We start from the raw sequence: 25,240 nt of genomic DNA on the forward strand, positions 1-25,240 counted from the left end.
GTATTATTCATTTTACCCTTTATTTTGTATTTATTGTTAAAACTCAAAGTTTTCAAGCCATTTTCATTAGTTTTCCTTTTAATATATTGTATTTATACTCTTTATTGACAAAAAAAAAAAAAAAAAACTTCAACGAAAAACTTCCGGTACTGTTCATTTTAACGAAAAATCATATTTTTACACTAAAAAATCAATTCTGGTACTATTCATTTTACTATTTATTTTGTCGTTATCGTTAAAACTCAAAGTTTTCAAACCATTTTAATTAGTTTTCCTAAAAAAAATTGTTCTACCATTTTTTATTTTTATATAGTATGCTTTTGTATCTTCGATTTGTGATGATAGTTATGAACTAGGCTGATAGTTCAATTTGTTGTTCTTGTTGTCTTTGGTTACTTCGGCTGAATACAGATTATGTTAGATTTGATACCGTAAGTTTTTCAATCGTTTTTACTTTAACAGTAAAGTTTTAATAAAAAATATAATAGCAAAAATTTAACGATTAAAACTCTCAACTATAAAAGATTAAAATCCTTTTGATTATGCATAATTTAACAAGAAGGATGAGTTGTGGACTGATTTTGCATGTGAGCCAACTCACTAATTAAGAAATTTGTTGAAAATGTATATATTCATATACTGCACGTGCATCTTGTTTCCCTGTCACGTGCCAGATTGGTTTGACAGATTTTTGGCTTGGGCTTTTTTTTTCCAAAGATTCTGCATCCAGAAGTTTAGAACCGTTGAACAGAAAATTGTCCAGTGAACAAAAAATTTGACCAAGAAAGTCCGCCCACCAACAAATTGATTTTTATATCAATCAACCAATCCTTGGAGGATCCAAGGTCAGAGATGAAGAATTGTTAATAAATGTATTAGGTATACGTGTGTCGTCCGCTCTTACACTAAGTCCGAATCTTTCCTTTACATTGAAACTATTTAGAATATTGCATTGATGCATAACCGAGCTTGAGTCTTGAAAATAGTCTCTTTGCAAAACAAGAGTAAGACTATGTATAATAGATGTTTCCCTCAACCCTCGCAAAACGGAAAACCTTGTTGACTTGGGACCGATGTTTTTAAGTACGGAGCAGACCTCCTACCAATCTACAAAGAGCAATTGTAATGGAAGTAGAATTTTACGTGACAAGTTTACATCATGAGGTCATCAAGAAGTGGAGAGTTTAGCTTGATGGCCCCAGAGGCCACTAACTTGATAACACTTTTGCCTGCAGCAGCAAACACACAAAGACCAAGCACATGTAAATTCATCAATGATTTACATGCAGGAAGCAGCAAATCGTGCACAAATCAACAAGCGATCCACATTGTATCAAACAGGACCTGAAATTTATCAATGGCGGGCGGGATTCATGAATTCAGGACGACCGATAGCGAAAGATGAAGAGGCGGTTTGAGGTGGTTATGAAGAGATAATGTGGTACCGAAGCTCTACTGGTTCTAAACTTGTAAGCGGAAACACCTTTCAGTTTTATCGGTCGCCGACTCTCACGGAGCATTTTCTACACCGGCCCTTCAAACTTGCTAGGGAAGTTCATCATAGACATGTCGGGACAGAAATAAACAGGGGGTAGTACAGAAGGAGAAAAATGATGTGCCGAAATGATTCCCTTTAACACCAAATATTTTGCATTCTGCTTGTATAGTAGCAGGGCAAGGAGCTTGATTACAATCAGATCATATACTACGGCATCAGCTGCCCCGGTACACATTTAAGTTCTCGACGGGAATTAAGCTCGCCCTTCAATTCAAGGGCAGACTTCATAGTATAAAGTTTGGTAAAAATGGAAAAATTATATCGTGACTATAAGTTTTGGCACTGTCTCCTTATGTAGGTAGAGTCCTCAGCAAATGAAGTGCCCGATTCCACTGTGGTCTTTGTGATAGGACAATTCTCCTCAAAACGGGAACTGCTCCAGCAGCTATAATTGCCGGATGGTTCTCACTGTCCATGCTCAGATTATAAAGTATCGCCAAGCATGCTTCAACGGCACTCTCACTCCCTTGTTCAATCAGTTCGACCAACGGAAATATACCTCCTTGGGAAGCAATGGCTCGAGTGGAATCAACCACCCCTTCAGAGATTATTCTGTTGAGTTCCACAACTGCAGCTTCCTTTTCTTCTAGAAAGAATGAGGTTTTTAACTGCTCCATGAGTCTCGGAATGGTCTCGTGGAGAGTTACTTCCATGTTGATTGGGTCCTCAAAATCTAGTCTGGGACCAGAAAGAGAACCAAGTTTCACCAAACAAGCAGCAACCCAATCTTTGTTGTGAAGGGGGATATTAGACTTCAGGATATCACCGAGCAATTTGGTGAAATGCACGGAATCTATTTTTTGGCAGAACTTCTTAGAGTCGAGCAGTTTTGTAAATAACCGGGATGCTGCTGATATAGCATGACCAGCTTCTTCAACTTCAAGGGCATATTTTTCTGGCTGTTGATTATATACTTCTGATTCCGTGTCTGCTAAATACCACATACCAAAAGTTAAATAAGTATCAAATCTGTGAACAAACACTATTATTACTTACCTTCCAAGGAGTTTTACCATAAAGGAAAAGAATTTCCGGTACCTTCAAGAATCTTTTGCTGGAAAACAACATCTAAACCAGATTCAATACCCGCTGAAATGATGGTGTCCATGCTTGGGTCAATAACTGCGTAGAACTCGAGGATAGAAGCAGCTTTTGTTTGCAAACTTGGGGTTGGGGTCTTTAATGTCTCAACAAGGCGAGCAATAACCCCAGAGTCAAGCACATTTTCGCTATACAGACAGAAGTCAAAACTTTACTTGGTCTTTTTTTAAGAAGAACCAGATAATCATGCACTTAAAAAACAGTGAAGCTTAAACATTTGCATTTTGCGTGAAGCTATAGTAATACAAATTTTGCCTTTAACATATGATAAAATGGAAAGAAAAAAAAACAATTTAAAGAATATAAAGGCAGTTAAGCATCATAATCAAGCACAGAAAAATAAGAAGGGGGGACTTCAAACCTGGTATTAGTTTTTGACATGGACATATTAGCTATATCTCCAGTCATTCCCGTGGAACCATAAGGACCCCTAGCTGCATCCGATCCCTTTTTTGATCCATTTCGTGGTCCATCATAAAACTGGAATGAAACAACATGCTTGGTGAGTCAATTGATAACTATAAGGTTTCAAATAGGTTATCAATAAACAATTGACCAACCTTTGACTTCATTTCTTTATTAGGATCTGAGATCCGGGCAAGAATATCCAACGCCTGCATTACATCAATTATTCGCGTGATTAACTTAAACTAGAATCACTTCAAAGATATAGCGATTGACTAAAAATAATATGACGAATGACCTTTTCCATCAAGATGTCAGAGATCTGTGGCTGCTTTAAAAGATTAACCAAAGGATCTCTAACACCCTCAGCTTCAATTAACTGGCAAACAACATTGCTGCATCATTCAAAACAATAACTTTATCAGCTTGCAGAGGCCAAGTTAGTTGTCGCCTCATACAATTCCCCTGTTAATTTAGTTCTCAAAAGGATTTGCATTTCATTCAAAACATAAAGAACAAGAGACTTAAAAATAGTGAATGCTTAATTACCTGACAGACAACCTCTCTAGTGCTCGAACTGCCGCCAGTACGACGGCATTATTCTTACTGTCTAGAAGATGTACTAAAAGCTTAACTGCCCCAGCTTCTCTGAATGCTATCCGTATATGTTCATTGATAGATGCATCAGCAATTGCCTCTGCAGCTCTTGCTATTGCAGACTCGTCTTCAAGTCCAAGAATCAAAACCAATCTAGCCACACCATCTGTCCATGGCAAAAGTGTGAGTTGTTTACCGGTGGTTAATTCAGACTGTTTTTTATCATCTTCCAGTTCAATGGCCCCAATACGAGCAAGAAACTGTTGCTGTGTCCGTCCAACAATCGCATTCATCTTGGCTTCCTCTATATTTGCCTTTTTTTCATCAACATGTAACCCAAGGAGTAATTCAGAAGCACCAAACCTGGACGGAGTTTTATAAGTCTGTTCAATCTCCACACCATCTGGTAAACTAGGCCATGAATACAAACCCGGCCTGAAGGACTTATAAGCAGCTGAACCAATGATGGGGACGGGAACCAGACCTTCCTCCACAACAAGAATTCTGTAGTACTCATCCTTACATAGTTCTAACAAAGCATTTCTTGCCTCCTTTCTAATTACTTTAGATCCTTCAACGTCAGTTCTTAAGAGCTTTGCCTGCATCATTAAAAAAGCAAATTAATCCATAAGTATCATATAATCAAAAACATTAGAAAAGGGGGATTCGTAACTATGATATAGGGATTGAACTGCTTAATACTTTGTTTCACATGTGATGGATACAAGATAATCCCAAATCAACTACTACGTATCAAAAACCATTGAAAATGAAAACCGGTACACTTAACTAAAGCCATTTGATCCAACTTGAAACTAGATCTACTACAACAAAAAATGGAAGGGGAAGTCTCACCAATTTTGGTATAACACCTGCTTCAACCATAATGCTGTGACTAAAGTGACTTAATGACAAATTTGCCAACAACCCTCCGGCTGCTTCCTTCACCTTTACGTCCTCATCATCCACGGACTTAACAAGTAACGGCAAGACATCACTGTTTGCAATTTTCACTCTGAACTTCTCATCCACAGACAAGTTCCACAAAGTACATATAGCTTGTTCCTTCACCTGCAGAAATGTTACAACAATCTACGTCACTTTTCTACATCAAGAAAAATGTGGAAAGCAATTCCATGAGCGAGATACCCATCCTATACCTCAGGATTCAAAGACGGTCGATTTAGCAACCCGGTTATCTCTTCAATTGCTCCACTCTGTGCTACCACATCTCTATACAAATTAACAAGGGATATCGACCTTAAAAGGCCAGCAGCAGCTTCACACGCAGAACTGGACTCCGATCTCAGCAAGTTTACAATGAGGTTTATGCAGCCAGGAAACTGCATAATGGCTTCGACATACTTCTTTCCTCCAAGTGAGTATTTCCAGAGTGCCACTATTGCCTCCTCTCTATCAAGGGAATCATTATCCAGCCCGAGCATCCGAATAAACAAGCCGACATACCCATCACCCAGAGAAGTACTCTTTATCTCTTTAGTGTCCTACAAATCAAGAGTGGCGAGAATCAGAATATCAAATTTCACATTTCATCCTCATGAAATATAAATTTTTGGGTTCTCATCCTCGTGAAATATTAATCTTCTGGGTTGAATTGAATCCTCATGAAACATATTAACCACTAAAAAGATTAATTCTTGATAACAATGGAAGTATGGGGATGAAATTATGAAAACTTACGGTGGATGGTTTAAACTGTTGTGGGGTGGCATCCGCCGCACCGCCGCCGTCGCTATCACTGACCCTTGTGAGGAATTGGCGGGAAAAGCGTGATTTGAGGTTGAGGCATTGGAAACGGGTTGAATGGAAGAAGAATGTTGGCCTTCCGTTTCTGGGTCTGGTGGGTTTAGCTGCAATGACTTCCATGTGGATATGGGTGTTTGAGATGGAGAGTGAGGATTGGAGGAGACAAGGCTGCTTCACCGTTAACGACGGTTGGGCTGCCGAGGCCAACATCTTGGTCCGATTGAGGCAGAAATTGGAAAGTTGCAGACTTGCAGAAAATTTCTCCTATTCAAGACTCAATCTTTTAGATTGGTTTGAGTTCTTGGGTTTTATGCCTTCTTTTTTTTTTTTTTTTTTGGGTATCCATTTATATTGGTAAATATCAGATGCCGCTATCTACCCACTTTTTTTTATCCCTACATAATTCTTGTTAAATTTTATCGTTTAATTATTTTTAATTCATTTAATCTGATAGTTAAAAATTAAACTTTGACAGATAAAAATGAACGTGCGGAAGCATCATCCTTTTAGTAACAATAAAATTAATTTCTTTGCATAAATGGTATTTAAATTGTAGTTAACAAAATTGAACGATTTTAATTATGTTATGTAAGATAAAAATTCGTTAATCACGTGTCCGAACAAAATAAATACACTAGGCACACATTTAGTTTCACCCAATTATACTAGGCACGTGGCGATATTTGTTCATTATTTTAACTTTATTCGTCAAGAAACTCCATGCATTTTCTGCCATGAAACTCAAACCATAGGGATAAGGAAACAGAGAGACAGAGAAACAGAGCTCTAAAATGAGCTGCTCATTCAGCTTCCAAATCCCCCAGGCGCTGCCTTCTCTCGGCCGTTCCCGGCGTTCTTCTTCTCTCCCAATCGCCTCTCAACACAGACAGCCCAACAATGTCGATCCTCAAAAGGTACGAGCTTTCTTCCTTGGTTTCTAGTTTCCATTCAAAAATTTTATCAGATCATTAATGAAGATCCAAACTTTTGCTTTTTCAGACAGTCGGAAGCATCCGTCAAAACCCAATTGACTGTTTCCACCTGAAGAAATCGAACTTGGCAATTCAAGTTGGAGCAGTTTTGGCCACCGTAAGCCACTCATCATCTCTACTTCTAATCCTGCTTACCCTTTAAACTTAAAAGGTTTTGAATCATAGAAGCGCTTCTTGGAGAAGCATTTTATAAGTAGATGCGTCTTCAAGAAGCATTCTCAGACTCCTCCGGGAAGCATTTGAATTTTTAATACAGATTTCAATATACTTCTAGTAAAAACACTTTTAGCATAAGCGCGTATGAGCAGAAGTTTTTTCTACATAAGCATTCCCAAACAAGTCTAATTAGTGATATTTTGGTGTTGAACTCGTTCGGAACTATCTCAGCAGATTGAGCAGCCTGCATTTGCCGTCACCGGAATCAACTACGAGGAAGATTTGACATGGGTTTTAATACAGTCCGGAGTTGTTGCCTTCTGGTACTTCCTTATCATGCCAGTAAGTAATTCTTCTTCTCTTTGTACTTTTATTTTGTAACATGGAGCTTTTGAGAGAAGCACTTTTGTGTGATTGCAGCCAATCATCATGAACTGGCTTCGGATTAGGTGGTACAAGAGAAATCTTCTAGAGATGTACTTTCAGTTCATGTTTGTCTTCTTGTTCTTTCCTGGGTAAGTGACTTTTCCGTCATTTGGGTTTCTTCTTGATTCTCCTGAACTGCCACTCTAATTTGAGTATCTGATTTCCGCACACCCCTGTTTATCTCTGACATTTCGATTAAATAAATCAGCCACTCTAATTTGAGTATCTGATTTCCGCACACCCCTGTTTATCTCTGACATTTCGATTAAATAAATCAAATGTGAATGAAGAGATATAAACATGAGCATCCGACTTTAAATCCTCTCTCCAACATCGAGATTTCAAGTACAAAATGTTGTGATTCAGTTATTTTCTCCCATTGTGCAGAGTAATACTTTGGGCACCATTTCTGAACTTCAGGAAGTTCCCACGAGATCCATCCATGAAGTACCCTTGGTCGAAGCCAGACGATCCTGACCAAATAAAAGCTGGGTTTCTAAAGTACCCATTTGCAGAACCTGAAGATTACTCGTAGAAAATACAGACGTATTTCCGTACGCTGCGACAGATGCAGCGGAACATGTACAATGTTATATCTCAATGACACATATTCGATACATATGAACTTAAATCCACAACTTTAATGAGTGTAACGAAGAATCAAACCTTGAATTCAAATTCCTTTTCGAACAAAACACTGATCCGAGAATACAGATTTGTATCCGTCTCAAAGTTCTCATGAACATATCGCTGGTATTTGTAGATGTTAGCGGTGAATAACTTAAAAAGGATCTAAATAAACATGAAAAGTTGCACCGAAAACAAAAAACTCAAATCAAATTAAACCTTGGAGCAAGTATTGACCTTCAACTACGTCTAGTTCTGTATCCCGTCGGGATACAAGCATAAATAGAGCTTCCTGTTTGTCGCCACCTTATTCTGGAGTAAATCAGCAGAACTTTTCTTCATCATACTCAGTTTTGTAAGAGAAAATTTTAAGTCGGTACTTTGCACCGTCAACTTCTAAACCTGCTTCGCTCATGCTGCTACGGTAGGATTTTCAGAACTGGAAATCACAGTTCATTCAAAGAAAGAGCTGATGGTCGCAGTTAGTTTCTTCAACTCCAATTCCCAAGATTCCATGTTCGGGGACATGACAGCAGCACCAACAGCCAAGGCTACAACAGCAACGGCCAGAGTCTTCTTGAACCCGCTACCCTGTGATAGCTTTGCCAATAATGTCTTACAATACTTGTCTGCTTCCTTGCTAAGCTTTTCTCGGTGTACATCCTCCGCCTCACCAGCCAATGCCTTCTTATTCTACAAGTAATAGTAGTATTCAAATAGTATAAAACAAGTTAATTAATACTTCGCGTATGACTAAATCATATAAGAAATTGTATACAAATATATACAATTAAAATTTAAGAAAATAAAAAGTAAAAAGTTACCTTGCGCATAAAACTTTTGAGAGCTTCCCTCATAGGATCAAGAGGAGAGAGGTTTGCAGAATGTTCCTTCCATTGGTTAGAAAGTTTCTTCAGAACAGCGACACTCACTTCTAAGTTTTCCTCGTAGACCTTGTCCTGTTACCATTTGATGCACAACACAGAAATCAGATTGTTAAATTCACTAATGGTGCTGTTTCAAACCCAAACATGAATGCAATGATGCTGAGGAGAAGCAGAATATCTCACCCACTGCTTGAAGCAATCAGCATGTTGGGTCAAACACCAAATGAAAATTCCAGTTGCTTCATTGGATAGCTCAGGTATACCTGCGTGAAACAGAATTATCTCAATCCCATTTTAAGAACCTACGATTTTTCCCTACTTAGGAAACAAAAACTACAATACAAAGGAAGACAAGAAATTTACGTACTTTCTCCTGCAGCTTTGACAGCAAAACTCATTATCTGCTGTGAAACTTGTTTCATTGCTTTGCTTCCAGGGGCGCCAGCTAGAGCGACCGCTTTTAGGGTTGGATATATAGCCTCGAACCTTTCGGTGGCCTGTAAAAAATATCATGCGTAAGTACAGTACAATGAAAATAATTTATATTAAGTGAATTTGCCCTTAATAGTAATTACCTTTACTCTAGCTGAATGTGCAGGAAAGGTAACTCCCATAAGTATCTCTAATGCAGAAGGTGGCACCAAACGCTCCCCCTTCCTAACAGCACTATTTACTAAAATAGTACGAGCCTTGGGCATAGACAGAATTCTGCAACCAAAGTAACAAATTTTAGAGTTGAAGAATGTAAAGGCAAGCAAAAATGTTTGAAGCAATAACCATCTTTTAATACCTCTCCACTAACTGCAAAACAAGATCACGGGACTGTGGATTACTACTTTTTCCACAGACTAGAGGCAACACATTGCGGGCCCATGCATGCAACCCAACGGCGAGGTCCCCTTGACTAGCCTACACAAGACATTTTTGACATCGATTAACATTACTATAAGAGCTAATGTTTTTTTTCCATGAAGAAAGATCACTAAAACCGGTATTATATTGTTAACCACTTACCTGAACTATCATCCATATAATTACTGGAAGCTTATCTTGTCCTTGATACTTTGAATTTTCTCTCAGTGTTGGCAATATACTAATCAAGACATCGGGTTTTCTTCGCAATACCATTGCTACAACCACAAATATCGCAACCTGCGATTTCAACAAAATTCAAGTTTGCATCAGCAGTCGAAGAGTACATATTTGTGAAGGTTCAATTGCAAATTATACCTTAACATTAACAATGAATATCAAACATTTCCTGGACAAGTAAAACACAAAAACAAGGAGAGGGGAATTACCTGAGATTTTGAAGACACATTCTGCACAGCCTTCTTGCCCTTTGTGCCAGAAACTTGGCTCGCTAGGTCTGCAAGAATGCTGTCTAAGGACCATAATATAAAAGACCCAAGGGCCTCAACGGAACGCTGGTTGATCCAGTCAATTGATGTCTTATAAACATCCTCAGAAATATGAGAAAGGGGGATCTGTTAAAAAAACACCACCAAGTGATTAGGTTGTCCAGGAGCATGCACACTCAAATTTGCTTCCACCAATAAGTTATTAAGCCCCATAAAATGGAGGTCACAAGCAAGAGAATCCGTAGAACAAGATATGTTACTTGCCCTAATTATCCATCTCGCAAATATCATCCTTATCATCACAGTATGTATATTAGATTAGTGCATTCTTTCAACAAATTATAAATTATCCACCAACCTATTCGCCTTTGAGACCATAAATACCACCTCTACCATTACCCGAAATAATACGCACAATTGTTTTCGGGAAGGAGCGGAGTTATATTCAGAAGGAAGTGTGCTGAAAATCGTTGCAACCATATGGAGAAGCCCCAAAAACAAGAGACAAACAGCTAATCTCAACCAAACATCCAACAAGATCAACGAGGATCAAATTTGTTCAAATATATAACTAAGGAGAGAGAAGCTTTCCACGGATTTGTTCGAATATATATCTAAAGAAAAAAGCTTTCCGCAGATTTATTCGAATATATATCCAAAGAGGAAAGCTTTCGACGAAATTTTTGATATCATTAATATAAATGCCATTTGAAATATTGAACAGAAAAGAGCATAATGCACAATGGTAATGGTTCACATGCAATTCAACCCCGAAAACAGATATTCGACCTATTAATCAATGCATCAGGTATTTAAATGAATAAATTTCAAAACTTACATCGGCAAGCTTGGCCACCGATGACTCCTTGAACATCTTCACCCATGGAAACTGAGAGGCAGACACCGCAGAGAATGCACGGCCGAAATAGTCCGCGAAACGCATCAGCTGTATGTCCTCCTTCGACTCGTACGACGCCTATTGCAATTCAAAATCCCCAAATCAATTAAAACATTTGGAATTTTAAATCGAATTCAATTGAAAACGAATAGATCGAGCTAGATCAGAGCATAAAACTCACCGAAATGTCAATGAGGAATGCTGCGAGATCGTTCGCCTCGTCGATCTTAGCCGCCGCCTCGGCCAGTGTGACCTTAGGCTTCTTCGGCTTCTTAGGCTTGGATTTCTTCGCCTCCTCGGCCTTCACGTTCTGCGCCGCAGCTTCATCATCGCTATTATCCCCATCCTCGTCGTCGGACCTGAGCTTCGATCTCGCCGGAGCAACATCGTCGAGGTCGACATTGGCCCTCTGAGCTTCGAGAATCCGCCGGCGCCGGTCCTCCGATTGTTTCTCCAGTGACCGGAAAACGCCGTTTCCGTTGGCGCTCGCGATGCCGGGGACGAGCTTGTTCTGATTGTTGATTACTTCGGCGTTCGATTCCTTCTTCTTCCTCGGGCGCTTCGCGGTGACCTTCTGCCAGCCGTGGTCGTTGTTGGCGTGGGTGTGATGGGTATTGTTGTAGTCGTTTGCGGCGGTGGATGCGGCGTCGAGGTGGTCCCCGTTGGCAATTGATTCGAAAGCTGCAGCGTGATTTCCTTCCATGATTTGGTTGTTGGTGTTGAATTTTCTCGGGAAGATTGAAAGAGAGAGACAGAAAGGAACCGGAACTGGGAAAATTGAGAGAGAGAGAGAGAGAGAGAGAAACGGTGGGAGTGAATTTAATGGCGTTGACTGGATGAATCTGACCCTTGATTTATAATAAAATTACATCAAATACCAACCGTTTGGATTTGTAATCCGAATCTGAAAATAATTAGTAATTGATAAATCAATTAGTCCTAATCTTTTTTGTTGTCGGATAATTAGTCCTAATGCTTGTGGTGTAATTAATTAGATACGACTGTCACGTGGCTAATTTGGAAACACACAATTATCCAATTAACTGGAAATATGGGTTGGTATGTCATATTTGGTATTCCAAAATTGAACAATTTCTAAAATTTATTTAACTCATTTGTTAATATCACAACACACCTCAAACACTCCATAATTCCTAAAAATTGACAAAGATTATCAATTTGTTACATACTCCTTAAATGAGTGAAATACAAAACAATTAGTCCTTGGAGAGTTTGGAATCGAAACTGAAAATGAACTTAAAATTTGAGTGGTTTACCTTTCAAAAATAGGAGTTCATTGTGTTGCTCGGGTTATATTGATATCAAATGTTACAAATAACGCTCAGCTAAAGATTACTAATTCTTTCTCATCAGCTGTGTGACCCCCTTACAAAAGGTTCACACCTCTTTATATAGGTCATTCATGAGTACATAAAGCCTTGGGCTCACCTAATCTTCCTTTTCTAACATTTAATGTGCCACCTAACTGGACTAGTATACTGACTTTTTTAACTGCTAGTCGACATTTAGCGATGAAGTGACATTTACTTAGTCGGGATGACATGTCCTTCTAAATAGATATGTGTTAAGCGACTTGTTCAGCCCTGATTAGTCAACGATATCACTCCGAGCAGCGACCTGACCACTTTTATGTCATGTCCTAGACTTTTGCTTTTGATCGGTGATTGACTTGTTGCCTAATTGGTGTATGAGTAGGCCTGCTCCTAAAGCCTTTTGCCATAAAGTTGTCAATCTTTCCGCATGTCTTTGCTTGTCGGAAAGTACTTTCTATTGCTCAATTGGACCAGGCTGGTGATGGTTGGCTCTAGCGCTTGGATGTGCCTTCTTTATAATTCCCCTAGGCCTTGGGCTTCTTATTATTTCTTGGGCTTTGACTTTTATTAACTCTTTTGAGGTCTCTTTCCCGGCCTGCTTAAGAGCCAAAATAGGTGGACCAGTTTATGGTTAGTCATAACCTTGCAAAGCAACTCTTGATTACATTCAAGTAATCTTCCCCCCTTTTTGTTTGTTCTTGATTTACTAATTTTTGGACAAAATTTGTAAAATTGAAAGAAAAAGAAAGATTAGCAATTTTGATAGAGTAAAATGCATCAAGAACAAACACACAAACAAAAGAGTAGAGATCCTAACTCGAGTTCAAACTCTCATGAATTCATTATTTACAATCGTTGATTCTGTTTTATCGTACTGTTTGATTAGGGAGAAGAAAATACATTACCGATTGTCGCCTGATGTAACACCACAACAACATGGCAAGAAGGATTAGTGAACTGTGCCGGAGACTGAGACAATTGTAAGCTTCACTTGGAGACTTTGAGTTGCTATGCGACTTTGTTGTGTGCTATGTCGAAATTGGGGGTTTTATGTCGTTTTGTCCTCCTTTGTTGTCGTTTGTTTTATAGGCTGTTTGGATTGGGCCTCGTACCTGTGTGATGCTATATATTGCTGCCGGCCCGAAAACAAAAGTAAAGAAAAATGAACTTCCATATTTACCCATTCGGCTTATCGACAATTGCAATCGTGTCATAACCTAGTGCGGCTGCAAGTCGCCGATCAGTCTTTCTGCAAACTCTCGCCGCCCCAACAGCTTTGCTCTGCCACCGACTCCCCTCCGTCCTCTACCTGTCAGACTCCCGCCGCAGAAGCCCGCCGCTGAATTTGGGTCCTCCTCCTTAATCGTGTTAGCTCCTTTCCTGTACGGGGTAAGTTTCTCACTCGCATTATAATCCTTCTATTCCCTAGCCTCGTCGATCTCGCGTTTCCTCCTCTACTCAGCCAATCCCATCTGCAACGGAATCCAGCAGAGAGGCTGTAAAAAGACAGCCGTCGGATTGCTGTGCTTCGCGCCACTCCTTCTCTGCGGGTTTGGTTGCTGTGCTTCGTGGGGTGGAGCTCGTCGTGGCTTTCCACATGTTAGAGAGGTCGACAAACGAGCAAGCCTCCGAAACCCAGCCTCCGAAACCCCATCATCATTTTGAATCCCTTCACCACCAAATCCCATTTTAACCAAACAAGAACCTCCAAAACCCCATCATCTCCCTTCACTCCCTAATCCCGTCATTGGCTAATCCCTTGGTGCCACCAAATTCCTCATCCAAACGAATCCTTAGGGATTAGGGTTTAGGGTTTAGGGAAAAGCTTAGCTGAACTAAGCCAAATTGTTGCATTAGTTATTCCATCTGAGCTAGAATTTGTTTGTTTTTTCGCCCCAGCGGTGTGAATACGAAACTATAGCTGCGTATTAGTAAGTGATAGAATTGTATCAAGAGAGTTCCAAATGTGAATTTTATGAATTTAATTACTGTCTGTTGACTGTTGCGTTTTTATGCGTCCCAAAGTGAATTCGGTTCCTGATTGATGTTGTACTTCTTTATAAACGTATAGATTTTGTGTGCGTTTATTTTTTATAGGTGATGGTATGTAGGGGATATGTTTTACTTTCTCAGCTGTTTGGAGGTGGGAATTTTGTTTTTTATTGTATGCTGAGCTGACCTTCAATCTCAATGACCTGAAACTTACACAACAGGTTATCGAGATGCCTCGGAAGCCAGCAAGGCATTGCAGGTATCAGCCTCTGACATTTTCCCCATTTGCTCGTCACATTGCTCATGTTGCCTCCAGCTTCATGGACAACCACCGAAGGCACGGCGCAGACCTCCCTGAAAATACACCACCTAATTCCACAGGTATTACTAGGTATCACTTTATAATTAACCCTCCTATGTGTTAAATGCTTCGGAATGTACATACCTATCTCTCCTGTCATGCGTTTCAGGTAATGGTTGGATAAAGAAACCTTCGGAAATCAAGAAAGAACGGTCCACATCTTCTGATGAAGAAGAGTTTGATGTGAGCAAATTCTTCTTGTACTAATTTTCCATGTTAATGGATGGGGAATTCTCATAGCGCCCATTATTCATACTGTATTTGAATACCAGAATAACTGAGATACAAAAATGATTACCCATTCATATCGTATCTATTAGTATTTTTATGAGAATTTGGTTCTTATCTTTGAAGGGAACTGTCCAAGCAGATTTTGCTTTCTTTGATCCAAAACCTGACGACTTTCATGGAGTGAAGACGTTGCTTCAGACATACCTTGATGATAAAGAATGGGATTTGAGTGGTTGTGCAGACTTAATATTGGAACAGACCACTGTAGGAACTGTTGTTAAAATAGAGGATGATGAAGATAATGGAATTTTCGCTCTTGCTACTGCCCTTAACTTGGAAAGATACAAGGCAAGTGATCTATACTCTTATTTAAGTAATTCAAATGGCTACATCATTCTGCCATTTATCCCTAGATCGGCATGTTCTTAGCTTTACATAACTTTTTTCCTACTATTTTTATCTTTTACAAGTGACAGTTTATATTTTTGCTCTTCTTTTTCCTACTATTTGGATCCTTGAGTGTGTTTATTTGATTCTTATTAGGGCTGTAAATGTATTACGGATGTTAAGGAGTTTCTCCTTAAAGTATGTCAAGAGAAGGATGTGAAAGATGACCTGAGATCACTTTTGGGGAAGGAAGCAAAGAGTGTGGGTCTTTTGGTCTCTCAACGGGTGACAAATTTACCTCCGCAGCTCTTGCCACCTCTTTATGATGCGCTCTTTGATGAAGTCTCTTGGGCTACAGAAGATGAGGTTAGGTTCGATGATATGGGACTGATGAGCTTATATCTGTTTTCATAGATGCTCGGAACAAATTCTTCTACTTAACTAACATTTTTTTGTTTCACCTTTTGTAGCCAACAGAGGAGCTCCAGAATTTCTTTCGTTTTAATGTTTACATAATAGTCAGTAAAGTCTACAAGGTATGCCATTTAAGCTGAGCTCTCTCTCTCTCTCTCTCCCTCCCCCCATCTTTTCATTTCATTTCTGGATGCAAAAATACAGCTAAGAACTGCACACCAGAAAAAGGGCGTGATTGTCAGTGAAGAGGCAATAATATATATAAAGCCAGAAGATGAAATTTTTCACGAGGTACTGATCATTTGCCATAAGCAATGTTCCATGTTCCTTGCGTTTCATTCACTAATTGTTTTCTTAAATGCATTTCAGCTGAGCACCTGGTCCTTCGAGTTTCCTTTGCACACTGAGCAGCCAACTCTTGAGGCAAGTAGTAGTATTGGCAGCCTGATTTTTTAATATATCCTGAAGTTACTATATGATATGTCAACAAGGATTGAAAAAAAAATAAATTAAAAAAAAAAAAAAAAAAAGCTTGGAGTATTACCTGGACCATTGCTATTAAGTCCACATCCCACACTTCTCTCAAATAGGTCCTAGCATTTTCACGACACCTAAACCAAAGTACCTTGCTGAAGACATTCAAACTATCACAGATATGTCTAACTTTTGGTGATGCAATTAAGGTTGATTGTGTGGTTGCATGCACGGCTTAATCGTTGTGATATTGTCGTCTTAATGACAAGCTAACCGTTTCTGTATACTTTTCCTTTTTAACCATGCAGCTAAGAAACTATCAGCAAATGGGACTAGTCATGGCTGTTAAAGCAGACCAGATCCCAACGTTCCGACAACAGATAAAATCTCTAGTAGATGAATCATGATTCTAATTGAAAGGTTTAGCAAATTCTTTAATTAAGTGCCTTATTTATCATCTCTAAACTCGTCTTTAATGGATACCATCGTTCCTGAGATCATCCTAACTGCATTATCTCATTGCAGGTGTTGCAGGTGCCAAATTTTGATGTCTTTCTGCCGGTGCCTGAGACGGTCCCTCACTAGGTTCATCTCAAAAAGGGCGAAACAATGAAAAGCAGATATGCATTGAGGAACTTGTCATCTCATGTTATTATCTTCGAGTTCTATCTGAATCGAAGGGAAAATGGCAAAACAACGAAACCATCTGCATTTTCTTAGAAGTAGAACTTAAGGTAAGACACCAAAGAAAAGCACCATTTTTGTAGAAGTATTTTGTGAGTTGAAGAATTTTTTTGGGCAATAAGAACAATATACATGGATTGTTTTGTTTGAAGTTCTATGCACACAGATAGCGCATAATTACATACACAATGTAGTCGATGCCTTCCGTCCAAACCCCCCTTGCTCAATTATTATTTTTTTTTTCAAATTTTAATTTAATTTTTTAAGTATTACCCTTTTTTTAGTATATTTTAAATATTTTTATTAAAATTGATATTACTATTCTAAGTTAGAATAAGGAGATGGGGAGGGTTTGAACTCGGAATATAGTACTTCATATGGATGATCAATAGATTTAGTGTTATGATTTGTTTTCTTTTGTCCTGTTTCTAGACCTCTAAATTTAACGTACACAAAATGCAAAAGAACTCGAATTTAATGCACACTATTTTAAGAAACTTGACTACGTCTAAATCTTCACTTGTCGCAAGCTTTAAGTTTCCGTATTTCTTAATTATAATTTTAAGAACCGAAATCAACCACATATGATAAACATGTCACATTGACACAAAAACTTGCACGTTGGATTGGATAGGTTCGCTAAAATTTTACCTAAATTTATTTACCAAGCATCCGATTGACGAAGTATAAATGTGGATGTCTACATACTCGCCACTAACCATAAACAATTTGTTAGGTTTTTGTTTCGTAACTTTGCCTATAAAACAATGAGCAAACAGAAGGAACAAGTTCATAAGGAGAGAACATACGGAAAGTAGTACTGCTGCCTCGAGGACATTGGCACACTTACCGAATCTTGTCAATATTGTGTTTTATTTACTTTACATTTGACGGCACACATCACGCACACGTCAGTATCCGCCGCCACTGCATACAGACCCGTCCATGGCTTCCACCACAGCCGATGGCAACTGCGGCAACGTCAAGATGTGGGAAGACGAATCCCAGCGAGTCGATGGCGGGATGGACGAGCTTCTGGCGATGTTGGGGTACAAGGTTCGGTCTTCGGACGTGGCGGATAATTCTCAGAAGCTTGAGCATCTTGAAGAATTCACTGGTTGTGTTCAGGAAGATGGACTCTCTCTGCTCGCTTCCGACACCGTTCACTATAACCCGTCGAATCTGTCGACGTGGGTCGAGAGCATGATGTCGGAGATAAACGTCCCGCCTTCTAATTTCGATCCTTTAACGGGCGGCGTTGTCGCCGGTATACAGCCTAATCAGCAGCAAGTCCAGCTCGTCGACGACGCGTTTTTAGCTTCGGAGAAGTCGTCCATCTCCACCGTCGATTTCCAGGGTCAGCAGAAGAGCAACCCATTAGCGCATCACCTCTCCAAACCGTAATCGAAGACTGCAACTCTTCTTCCAGCTACTACGACTTCAAAGAATGTTTTTTGCCTTCTTTCTTTCGTCTTGTTTTTGGTCGTAAACCTAAAAAATGTGCTTAAAATAATTGTTTTTGGTTGTAAACCTAGAAGATGTGCTTAAAGAATCGATTTTTATTTTTCACGTTTACTTGCAAAGTTAACTCAAATAGTCGCTGGCTCAGTGTGTGTGGCAATCTATGTCAATGAGTAAGTCGAGTTGAGACTTCAATTTTAAATAGTGACAACTATCACTCTATTAAATCGTCAGATGCTTGATATAATTACATAAGCATAACTTACTTAAATTTATGAATTTAGTATAAATTATCATATAATCTAAATAAATTTATAATTACGTAAATTCATAATTGTGTTTTATTTACTCAAGAAAAGAGAACATGCGTTTTTCAAGTGGACGTGCATTATTTGGGAACATGAAATTCAATCCAAGTGGTTCTTACCCAAACAATTGACTACCGGATGTCAAAGAGTCCATAGTTTGGCAAAATTTTCCTTTCTGGGCCTCTAAATTTAATTTAAAGAAAATGAAAAAGGACTCTAATTTAATGCACATTGTTCTAATAAACATGACTGCGTCTAAATGTTCGCATGTTGCAAGGTTTAAGTTTCCGTCTTTCTTAATCATTAAGAACCGAAATCAACCATATATGATCAAACATGTCACTTGACACAAAAACTTGCATGTTGGATTAGTTTCCACATTAGTGAAACTTTGTCATCGCTAAAAAGCAAAGCAAAGAGAAAGATTGTATAAGTCCGGGGTGGTTCTGAGAATTTGGGAGCATTTGGCGAGTTGAGTTATCCGACTCTCGGCTTTTTGTACATTGATATGTATAAAAAAGAATTCTTTCTATATCAAATATTATCAATAAAATTAATATCAAAAGAATAAAGATATACAAATATTACTTAAATATTACACGTTTTGTGTTTTTAGACAAATGTCTAATTAAGTTTACATAATTTAATTTTTCAACCAATTTTTTTTCAATTGACAAAATAGCTAACCCATTCAATATTTATTGTGACATAGTTGATCGAAGATAAGATTTGATCAACTTTAATTTTGAAAAACTCATTTCTGCATAAGTTACTGTAACTGGTATGGTTAACAAAAATCTATAAGGAAATATTCAAAAACTCAAAGTCTGTAAACTTCTTGTTTGGACAGACACAAAGTTTGTAATATATATATAAAGGGGAACCCCCGCCTACTTTGGCTATCCTCAGGGCTGACCCTGGATAATTCACATTAAATTTACCTAAATTTATGTTCCACGTAAATGATTAGAGAAATATTTTTCAATCTACCAGAGGGTTTGTTCCAGTAAACTAAGGGCAGGTTTGGTATTGATGTGCTTTGAAAAAAAACTGATTCTGCTGTGCTGTGAGAATAAGCGGCTGTGAAATAAAGCAACAGAGTGTTTGGTAAACTTTTTTGTAAAAGTGCTTTTGAAAAAAAAAAACAGTATTATAGTGTTTGGTAAACTTTTATGTAAAATAGATGTGAAAAAAAGCCGATTTTTCAAAGCTGGATTTTGTAGCTTCTTGTTTTTGGCTTTTTTTCACCCAAAACTGTGAAAAAAAGCTGAAGCTGAATGTTTACCAAACACAAAAACAGCTCCCAGCTTTTTTTTATACCAGTTTTTTTCAGAATCACCTCAGTACCAAACCAGGTCTAAGTGTCATACAATTGGTTAAATACTTGCAAAAAAATTTCAACTACTTGTATTATGACTTTTGGTGTACCGGATCATGTTTTTAGCACATTGAAAAAATTTCTCAATTATATCCGATTGGGGCCGATTAATGATGAATTAAAATGGTTAATTAATAGCAAACCACGACCATAATGAAGAGATGCGTTAACTTTCCGACGCGGCAATCACTTATGGTAATCCTTATATGCCCCTGAATCTCATCATGTCAACATCTTCATTCACGTAATTAAGTGCACATCAAGCCACCTAATCAATAATCAACATTGTTAATAATAATACTTAATGGACGTGTCCTTGTTAAAGGAACAGTGATCTCTTCCTTCTCTTCCCTTGACCTTTAACTAAGTAAAAGTAAAAGTAAAAGTAAACCCAGTAATCAACTAAACTTTTCACTCAAATGAAATCACGTGATTTCTCTTTTAGATGTAACATTATTGTATTGATAAATGCAGTTGCTACTCCTAGAGGTAATATCCTAACGATATAAGGGATTAGACGAACTGAGCTGCATATGATAATTTAATCGTTAAAATGGTGAAGTAATTTATCGTGTTTCTATACAAAGTGACTAGAAAAACCAACCCAACAAAAAACTAAAACAACTTATAAATTTAAAGAAGATAAATGCTAAGGAAATTCTTTCAAAATGAAACTTTTCATGAACAGTATAACATTTGACAGTTTATCATCAAATTCCACGCCAACATATAAAATATAGTACGAAAAACATAAAGTAGCCGATAGTTCATGAAAAGTCTCACGTTTGAGATAATCTCTTTAGCATTTCTCTTTAAAGAATGGAGAGCGATTTCTCTGTCATTTCTCCCTTATGCATTGCTTTCATGTTTTTCAACTATTACACTTAATGTACCAAATTGTGCTCATCCAGTCTAAAAAATACCTCGAATCTAACATCTGAGAAGAACATCGAACCAAGAAAAATTTGAAACTGTCCCAAATTACAATCAAATCACGGGCCCGTAGAGAAGTAAAAAAGAATCAAAGGGAGCAGGGGATCACTAGAATATATGAGGCTGCAGAGCCTGTGATTTATTTTTTTATTCTCCCCCAATAAATAAATAAAAGAGGTAAAAATAATTGTGTTCATGCTTATCTGTTTGTGCTGGAGCCTTGAGGAGTGGTAGTAGTTCATTGGAGGTCGCGCCCCCATCACAGTGAGCAACTTTTTTCATATTTATTTTTGTAATTTTTATATTTATTTCAATATTCCAAAAATAAAGAAAAAGGCGAAAACAAAAAAATACTATAACTGGCAAAGAGGCATCATTATTATTCTGATCTCCCTCTGAGAGCTAGCTGGTAGTGGTGGAAGTGAAAAACCAAGCAAACCTTCTTCCCCAATCCCCAATGCTCAGATTCTTCACCCATTGATAGCTCTCTTTGATTTCCGAGCCCTACCCACTTCTCGTCTCTCAATTTTTCGCAAACCCAATTCAACAAAACTGGAAATTGATTCAGAAAAATGAAAGGGGAGCACCAGACTCATCAGCTGAATCAGTACCCGCCGCCGCAGCATCCAGACCCGTCCATGGCTTCCACCTCCACCGGCGGCGGCTTCGGCAAGGCCAAGATGTGGGAAGACGAATCCCACCGAATCGACGGCGGGATGGACGAGCTTCTGGCGGTGTTGGGGTACAAGGTTCGGTCTTCGGACATGGCGGAGGTTGCTCAGAAGCTTGAGCAGCTTGAAGAATTCATGGGTTGTGCTCAGGAAGATGGACTCTCTCAGCTCGCTTCTGACACCGTTCACTATAACCCGGCGGATCTGTCGACGTGGCTTGAGAGCATGATCTCCGAGATAAACCTCCCGCCTCCTAATTTCGATCCTTTAATGGGCGGTGCCGTCGCTGGGATGCAGCCTAATCAGCAGCAAGTGCAGCTCGTTGACGACCCGTTTTTAGCTAGGGGGGAGTCGTCCATCACCACCGTCGATTTCCCAGATCAGCGGAAGAGCAAATCCATTAGCACATCACCTCCCCAAACTGTGTTCGAAGACTGCAACTCTTCTTCTAGCTACTACGACTTCAAATCTATCCCCGGAAACGCCGTGTTCACCCAAACCCGCCTCGACTCTCCGTCGCGGGAGCCCAAGCGTCTCAAATCCTCATCCGGGTCTTCTCCCTCCGAACTCCTCTTCAACCGCCCCGCCGCCTCTTCCCTTCCACAACCACAACAACCCATCTCCCTCCCCGCCACCGCCGAGTCATCACCAACCCGCCCAGCCCTCATTGTCGATTCGCAGGAAAACGGAGTCCGACTCGTTCACGGCCTCATGGCCTGCGCGGAAGCCGTCCAGCAGAACAACTTCAACCTCGCCAAAGCTCTAGTGACCCAGATCGGCTACCTGGCAGGTTCACAAGCAGGTGCCATGCGTAAAGTCGCCACCTTCTTCGCCGAAGCTCTGGCCCAACGAATCTTCCAAGTCTACCCTCAGTCGCCGATCGACCACTCCTTCTCAGACATGCTGCAGATGCACTTCTACGAGACCTGCCCCAACCTGAAATTCGCCCACTTCACCGCCAATCAAGCCATCCTCGAATCCCTCCAGGGAAAAACCAGAGTCCACGTTATCGACTTCTCGATGAACCAGGGGATGCAGTGGCCCGCTCTGATGCAGGCGTTGGCGCTCAGACCCGGCGGCCCGCCCGCTTTTCGGCTCACGGGTATCGGGCCGCCAGCTTCGGATAACTCCGACCATCTGCAGGAGGTGGGTTGGAAGCTCGCCCAATTGGCTGAAACCATCCACGTCGAGTTTGAATACAGAGGATTTGTGGCAAACAGCTTGGCCGATCTTGACGCGTCGATGCTTGAACTCAGACCGAGTGAGGTTGAGTCGGTGGCGGTCAACTCGGTCTTCGAGTTGCACAAGCTGCTGGCCCGACCGGGTGCGATTGAGAAGGTGTTATCGGTGGTGAAGCAAATGAAGCCGGAGATTGTGACGGTGGTGGAGCAGGAGGCGAACCACAACGGTCCGGTGTTCATGGACCGGTTCAACGAGTCGCTCCACTATTACTCGACCCTGTTTGACTCGCTGGAGGGATCGGCGAACAGTCGGGATAAGGTGATGTCGGAAGTGTACTTGGGGAAGCAGATCTGCAACGTGGTGGCGTGCGAAGGGGTGGACCGGGTCGAGAGGCACGAGACGTTGACCCAGTGGCGAGCCCGGTTCGGCTCGGCAGATTTCGTCCCGGTTCATCTCGGTTCGAACGCGTTCAAGCAAGCGAGTATGCTGCTGGCGTTGTTCGCCGGCGGAGATGGGTACCGGGTGGAGGAGAACGACGGGTGTATGATGTTGGCCTGGCACACTCGCCCGCTTATCGCCACCTCGGCTTGGAAACCCGCTTATAACTCGGTCATGGCTCACTGAGTCGAGTAGCGAGTTTAGTCAACTTTTAAAAAACTCGGTTCCATTTTTTTGAGTGCAGCCAAACACACCCTCGGTGGTGGTGGGGTTATCGAATGTGTCGTATGTCTGTGATATTCTGAGCTGGGTGCGATAATGAGATTGAGATTGGGACACCCAAAGAGGCCCACCATTTAGGTCCATTAGCAAATTGTGTGTCTGAGAACACCTTCCGTCTCTTTCTTTTTACCTTTTTTTTTTTTACTTCATTTTGTTGGGGGTTATTTTTGTGAAGCAAGAGCTGGATGTACGAATGTTTATATTTAATATATGGGTTGGTGGGAATAATAAAATAAATAACCCTTTTTCGACAACTATTGCCCATTGTTGTGTGTGAGTTTTTTTTTTTTTTTGTTGGGTTGACAAATAGTTGCTGTCCATCGTGGGTACATCAAGTGGTTAAGAGTGTTTAATCTACATTTGAAGCTATTGTGTATGAACCATGTTCTGTTAACATTACATGTACTGACTTGGCGATTTCAAGAGACTTTTAATTCAAGAAGTTAAAGAGTGTTTAGTTTGCATCCCTTTAGAGTTATGTGTTTGAATCAAACTCAAATAAGTGATAGCAAATGACTTGTAACTCAAACGACTAAGAGTGCTTTCGAAATCTTGTTTTGACTAGGGTAAGTTGCTTGTGGCTTGATGATGGAACCGAATTGGAAAAAGGTTGAAGAGCAGAACACTAGTTGAACCCTGAGATTATGATCTATCTAGGTTGGATTCCACTATCCACTGCCTATTGTTGTAGGTTGGGATAAGATTGTACCAAAAATAGTACTAGGCTACTGCCTAAACATGGTAAATGTCTGGTGACAAATTTAAAAAAAAAAAATATTTATTAATACAAGGATAATATGTGTGTGTGTGAGTCTTGGCACAATAGAGATGTTCTTCTTTTGAGAACTAAAGATCATGGGTTTGAATCGTAGAAAAAACTTCTTTGCAAAACAAAAGTAATAATAAAACTGTATACTCACGCTCACTCTAACAAAGCAAAAAGTATTGTTGGCTCGAGACCACCCACCATGTGTGCCGTGTGTGAATTTAATGAAGTGTTGCAATAGCTTTGTACATTTGTGGAAAATTAGTGTTGCAGAATCCTCTTTTTTTAGGTCATGCAAAAAGAGGAAAGAAAGCACAATCATAATTCATGAGAAAGTGAAAAAGCAGGCCAACTTCAACGTCAAACATTTCTTCTCCCTATGTTCTTTGCCGCGATCCATCTCACTTCTCTTCAACTTTACCTGAATTAATATTCTCTCTTTTGGTTTTCCGGAAGTAACAAATGCAATAATTCTCTTTTCTTTTGTTAGGTTACTGCCACTAGGGGAATATATATTATGTGCATATAGATTTTATTTTAAAAAAAGGCATAGTTGCTGACATTTCACCTTTCTGAAGCTTGAGAAAACTTATGAAGCTATTTCAATTTTTTTCTTGATAAATTTTTCAGCGTGTCAAAACTACGGCCCGATATGGTTTACCTATAATTTATAACTAGGTTAGTAGATGGGATGAATCATGATGTTATAGAACTCAACTTTTTTATTCCCAAACTCTCTTATTATTACATGGGGTGAAAATAATACCATGTTCATGTGCTCACTCGAATATATATCAAAGAGATCATAGATGAATTTATTTTTTAAAAAGAGAACGAGTTAAGCTGTAAAGTGTAGAGAATATCTTTGGTAAGGGGAGACCGAGTGAGTTTCGGTGAAATTAAAATTTAAAGACGTCAAATATTTTTGTAAGAAGTATCATATGAATGACATGGTTCGAACATCCTTACATAAGTTTCTCTCGTGTATTACTTATAGCGAGAAGGTACAAGGGCTTTTCAGCCGATTGATGAAGTTTGGGGAGTATTTAACTTTATTATCTCCTTCTCTTTCAAATGATTAATGTACTACTTAGCAAGTTACATGAGTTAGTAAACCCTAGGAAAGGCAATAAATATACATACATACATACATACATACACACATATAT

The 25,240-nt window shown here is 39.5% G+C and overlaps 5 protein-coding genes across 8 annotated transcripts; 3 read left to right on the forward strand and 2 right to left on the reverse strand.

Annotated features, from left to right (window-relative positions):
• Window positions 1-1,230: 1,230 nt before the first annotated feature.
• On the reverse strand, window positions 1,231-5,734 carry LOC137731057 (uncharacterized). 2 transcript variants are annotated; one of them, XM_068470127.1, is made up of 9 exons: window positions 5,363-5,734; window positions 4,822-5,166; window positions 4,517-4,732; window positions 3,614-4,260; window positions 3,363-3,459; window positions 3,220-3,273; window positions 3,021-3,139; window positions 2,597-2,787; window positions 1,231-2,486 (listed from the first exon to the last, which is right to left on the reverse strand). In XM_068470127.1, the coding sequence occupies exons 1-9, from the start codon at window positions 5,636-5,638 to the stop codon at window positions 1,849-1,851; spliced, it is 2,583 nt and encodes an 860-aa protein (XP_068326228.1). In that variant the 5' UTR covers window positions 5,639-5,734; the 3' UTR covers window positions 1,231-1,848. The 2 variants fall into 2 exon arrangements, with proteins under 2 accessions (XP_068326228.1, XP_068326227.1); XM_068470126.1 differs by having other exon boundaries at window positions 1,231-2,489.
• Window positions 5,735-6,090: 356 nt separating this feature from the next.
• LOC137731223 (NAD(P)H-quinone oxidoreductase subunit L, chloroplastic) lies at window positions 6,091-7,699 on the forward strand. 2 transcript variants are annotated; one of them, XM_068470327.1, is made up of 5 exons: window positions 6,091-6,342; window positions 6,428-6,517; window positions 6,811-6,918; window positions 6,997-7,091; window positions 7,390-7,699. In XM_068470327.1, exons 1-5 carry the CDS (start codon window positions 6,220-6,222, stop codon window positions 7,535-7,537), a joined length of 564 nt encoding a protein of 187 aa, XP_068326428.1. In that variant the 5' UTR covers window positions 6,091-6,219; the 3' UTR covers window positions 7,538-7,699. The 2 variants fall into 2 exon arrangements, with proteins under 2 accessions (XP_068326428.1, XP_068326427.1); XM_068470326.1 differs by having other exon boundaries at window positions 6,096-6,342; window positions 6,808-6,918.
• LOC137731222 (uncharacterized) lies at window positions 7,651-11,587 on the reverse strand. Its single transcript, XM_068470324.1, has 10 exons — window positions 10,957-11,587; window positions 10,716-10,853; window positions 9,818-10,003; window positions 9,531-9,668; window positions 9,307-9,425; window positions 9,092-9,224; window positions 8,884-9,013; window positions 8,700-8,779; window positions 8,454-8,588; window positions 7,651-8,322 (listed from the first exon to the last, which is right to left on the reverse strand). The coding sequence occupies exons 1-10, from the start codon at window positions 11,476-11,478 to the stop codon at window positions 8,083-8,085; spliced, it is 1,821 nt and encodes a 606-aa protein (XP_068326425.1). The 5' UTR covers window positions 11,479-11,587; the 3' UTR covers window positions 7,651-8,082.
• A 1,687-nt stretch (window positions 11,588-13,274) lies between these two features.
• LOC137731694 (protein BCCIP homolog) lies at window positions 13,275-18,322 on the forward strand. Of its 2 annotated transcripts, XR_011068282.1 has the most exons (11): window positions 13,275-13,498; window positions 14,323-14,482; window positions 14,572-14,645; window positions 14,817-15,041; window positions 15,237-15,446; window positions 15,551-15,616; window positions 15,699-15,785; window positions 15,864-15,917; window positions 16,277-16,388; window positions 16,494-16,702; window positions 17,389-18,322. XR_011068282.1 is itself a non-coding variant. In XM_068470879.1 (10 exons), exons 2-9 carry the CDS (start codon window positions 14,332-14,334, stop codon window positions 16,373-16,375), a joined length of 966 nt encoding a protein of 321 aa, XP_068326980.1. In that variant the 5' UTR covers window positions 13,275-13,498; window positions 14,323-14,331; the 3' UTR covers window positions 16,376-16,388; window positions 16,494-16,867. The 2 variants fall into 2 exon arrangements, 1 of the variants encoding a protein (XP_068326980.1); XM_068470879.1 differs by lacking the exon at window positions 17,389-18,322 and having other exon boundaries at window positions 16,494-16,867.
• Window positions 18,323-21,102: 2,780 nt separating this feature from the next.
• Window positions 21,103-23,553, forward strand: LOC137730843 (DELLA protein GAIP-B-like). Its single transcript, XM_068469831.1, has one exon. It carries the CDS (start codon window positions 21,305-21,307, stop codon window positions 23,207-23,209), a length of 1,905 nt encoding a protein of 634 aa, XP_068325932.1. The 5' UTR covers window positions 21,103-21,304; the 3' UTR covers window positions 23,210-23,553.
• Window positions 23,554-25,240: the final 1,687 nt, after the last annotated feature.

Source organism: Pyrus communis, chromosome 4 (assembly GCF_963583255.1).
Source record: "Pyrus communis chromosome 4, drPyrComm1.1, whole genome shotgun sequence".
Lineage (NCBI taxonomy): Eukaryota > Viridiplantae > Streptophyta > Magnoliopsida > Rosales > Rosaceae > Pyrus > Pyrus communis.

Coding starts and splice junctions, on each gene's coding strand:
- LOC137731057 (XM_068470126.1), bottom strand. CDS start 5,638: ATGTTGGCCTCGGCAGCCCAACCGTCGTTAACGGTGAAGCAGCCTTGT. Junction 3,274..3,362: donor CTGACATCTTGATGGAAAAG/GTCATTCGTCAT, acceptor GATGTAATGCAG/GCGTTGGATATTCTTGCCCG. Junction 2,490..2,596: donor CCAGCAAAAGATTCTTGAAG/GTACCGGAAATT, acceptor TGTGGTATTTAG/CAGACACGGAATCAGAAGTA.
- LOC137731694 (XM_068470879.1), top strand. CDS start 14,332: ATGCCTCGGAAGCCAGCAAGGCATTGCAGGTATCAGCCTCTGACATTT. Junction 14,646..14,816: donor CTGATGAAGAAGAGTTTGAT/GTGAGCAAATTC, acceptor TTATCTTTGAAG/GGAACTGTCCAAGCAGATTT. Junction 15,918..16,276: donor CTGAGCAGCCAACTCTTGAG/GCAAGTAGTAGT, acceptor TTAACCATGCAG/CTAAGAAACTATCAGCAAAT.
- LOC137731222 (XM_068470324.1), bottom strand. CDS start 11,478: ATGGAAGGAAATCACGCTGCAGCTTTCGAATCAATTGCCAACGGGGAC. Junction 10,854..10,956: donor CATTCCTCATTGACATTTCG/GTGAGTTTTATG, acceptor GAATTGCAATAG/GCGTCGTACGAGTCGAAGGA. Junction 9,014..9,091: donor CACATTCAGCTAGAGTAAAG/GTAATTACTATT, acceptor TATTTTTTACAG/GCCACCGAAAGGTTCGAGGC.
- LOC137730843 (XM_068469831.1), top strand. CDS start 21,305: ATGAAAGGGGAGCACCAGACTCATCAGCTGAATCAGTACCCGCCGCCG.
- LOC137731223 (XM_068470326.1), top strand. CDS start 6,220: ATGAGCTGCTCATTCAGCTTCCAAATCCCCCAGGCGCTGCCTTCTCTC. Junction 6,343..6,427: donor ACAATGTCGATCCTCAAAAG/GTACGAGCTTTC, acceptor TTGCTTTTTCAG/ACAGTCGGAAGCATCCGTCA. Junction 7,092..7,389: donor GTCTTCTTGTTCTTTCCTGG/GTAAGTGACTTT, acceptor CCCATTGTGCAG/AGTAATACTTTGGGCACCAT.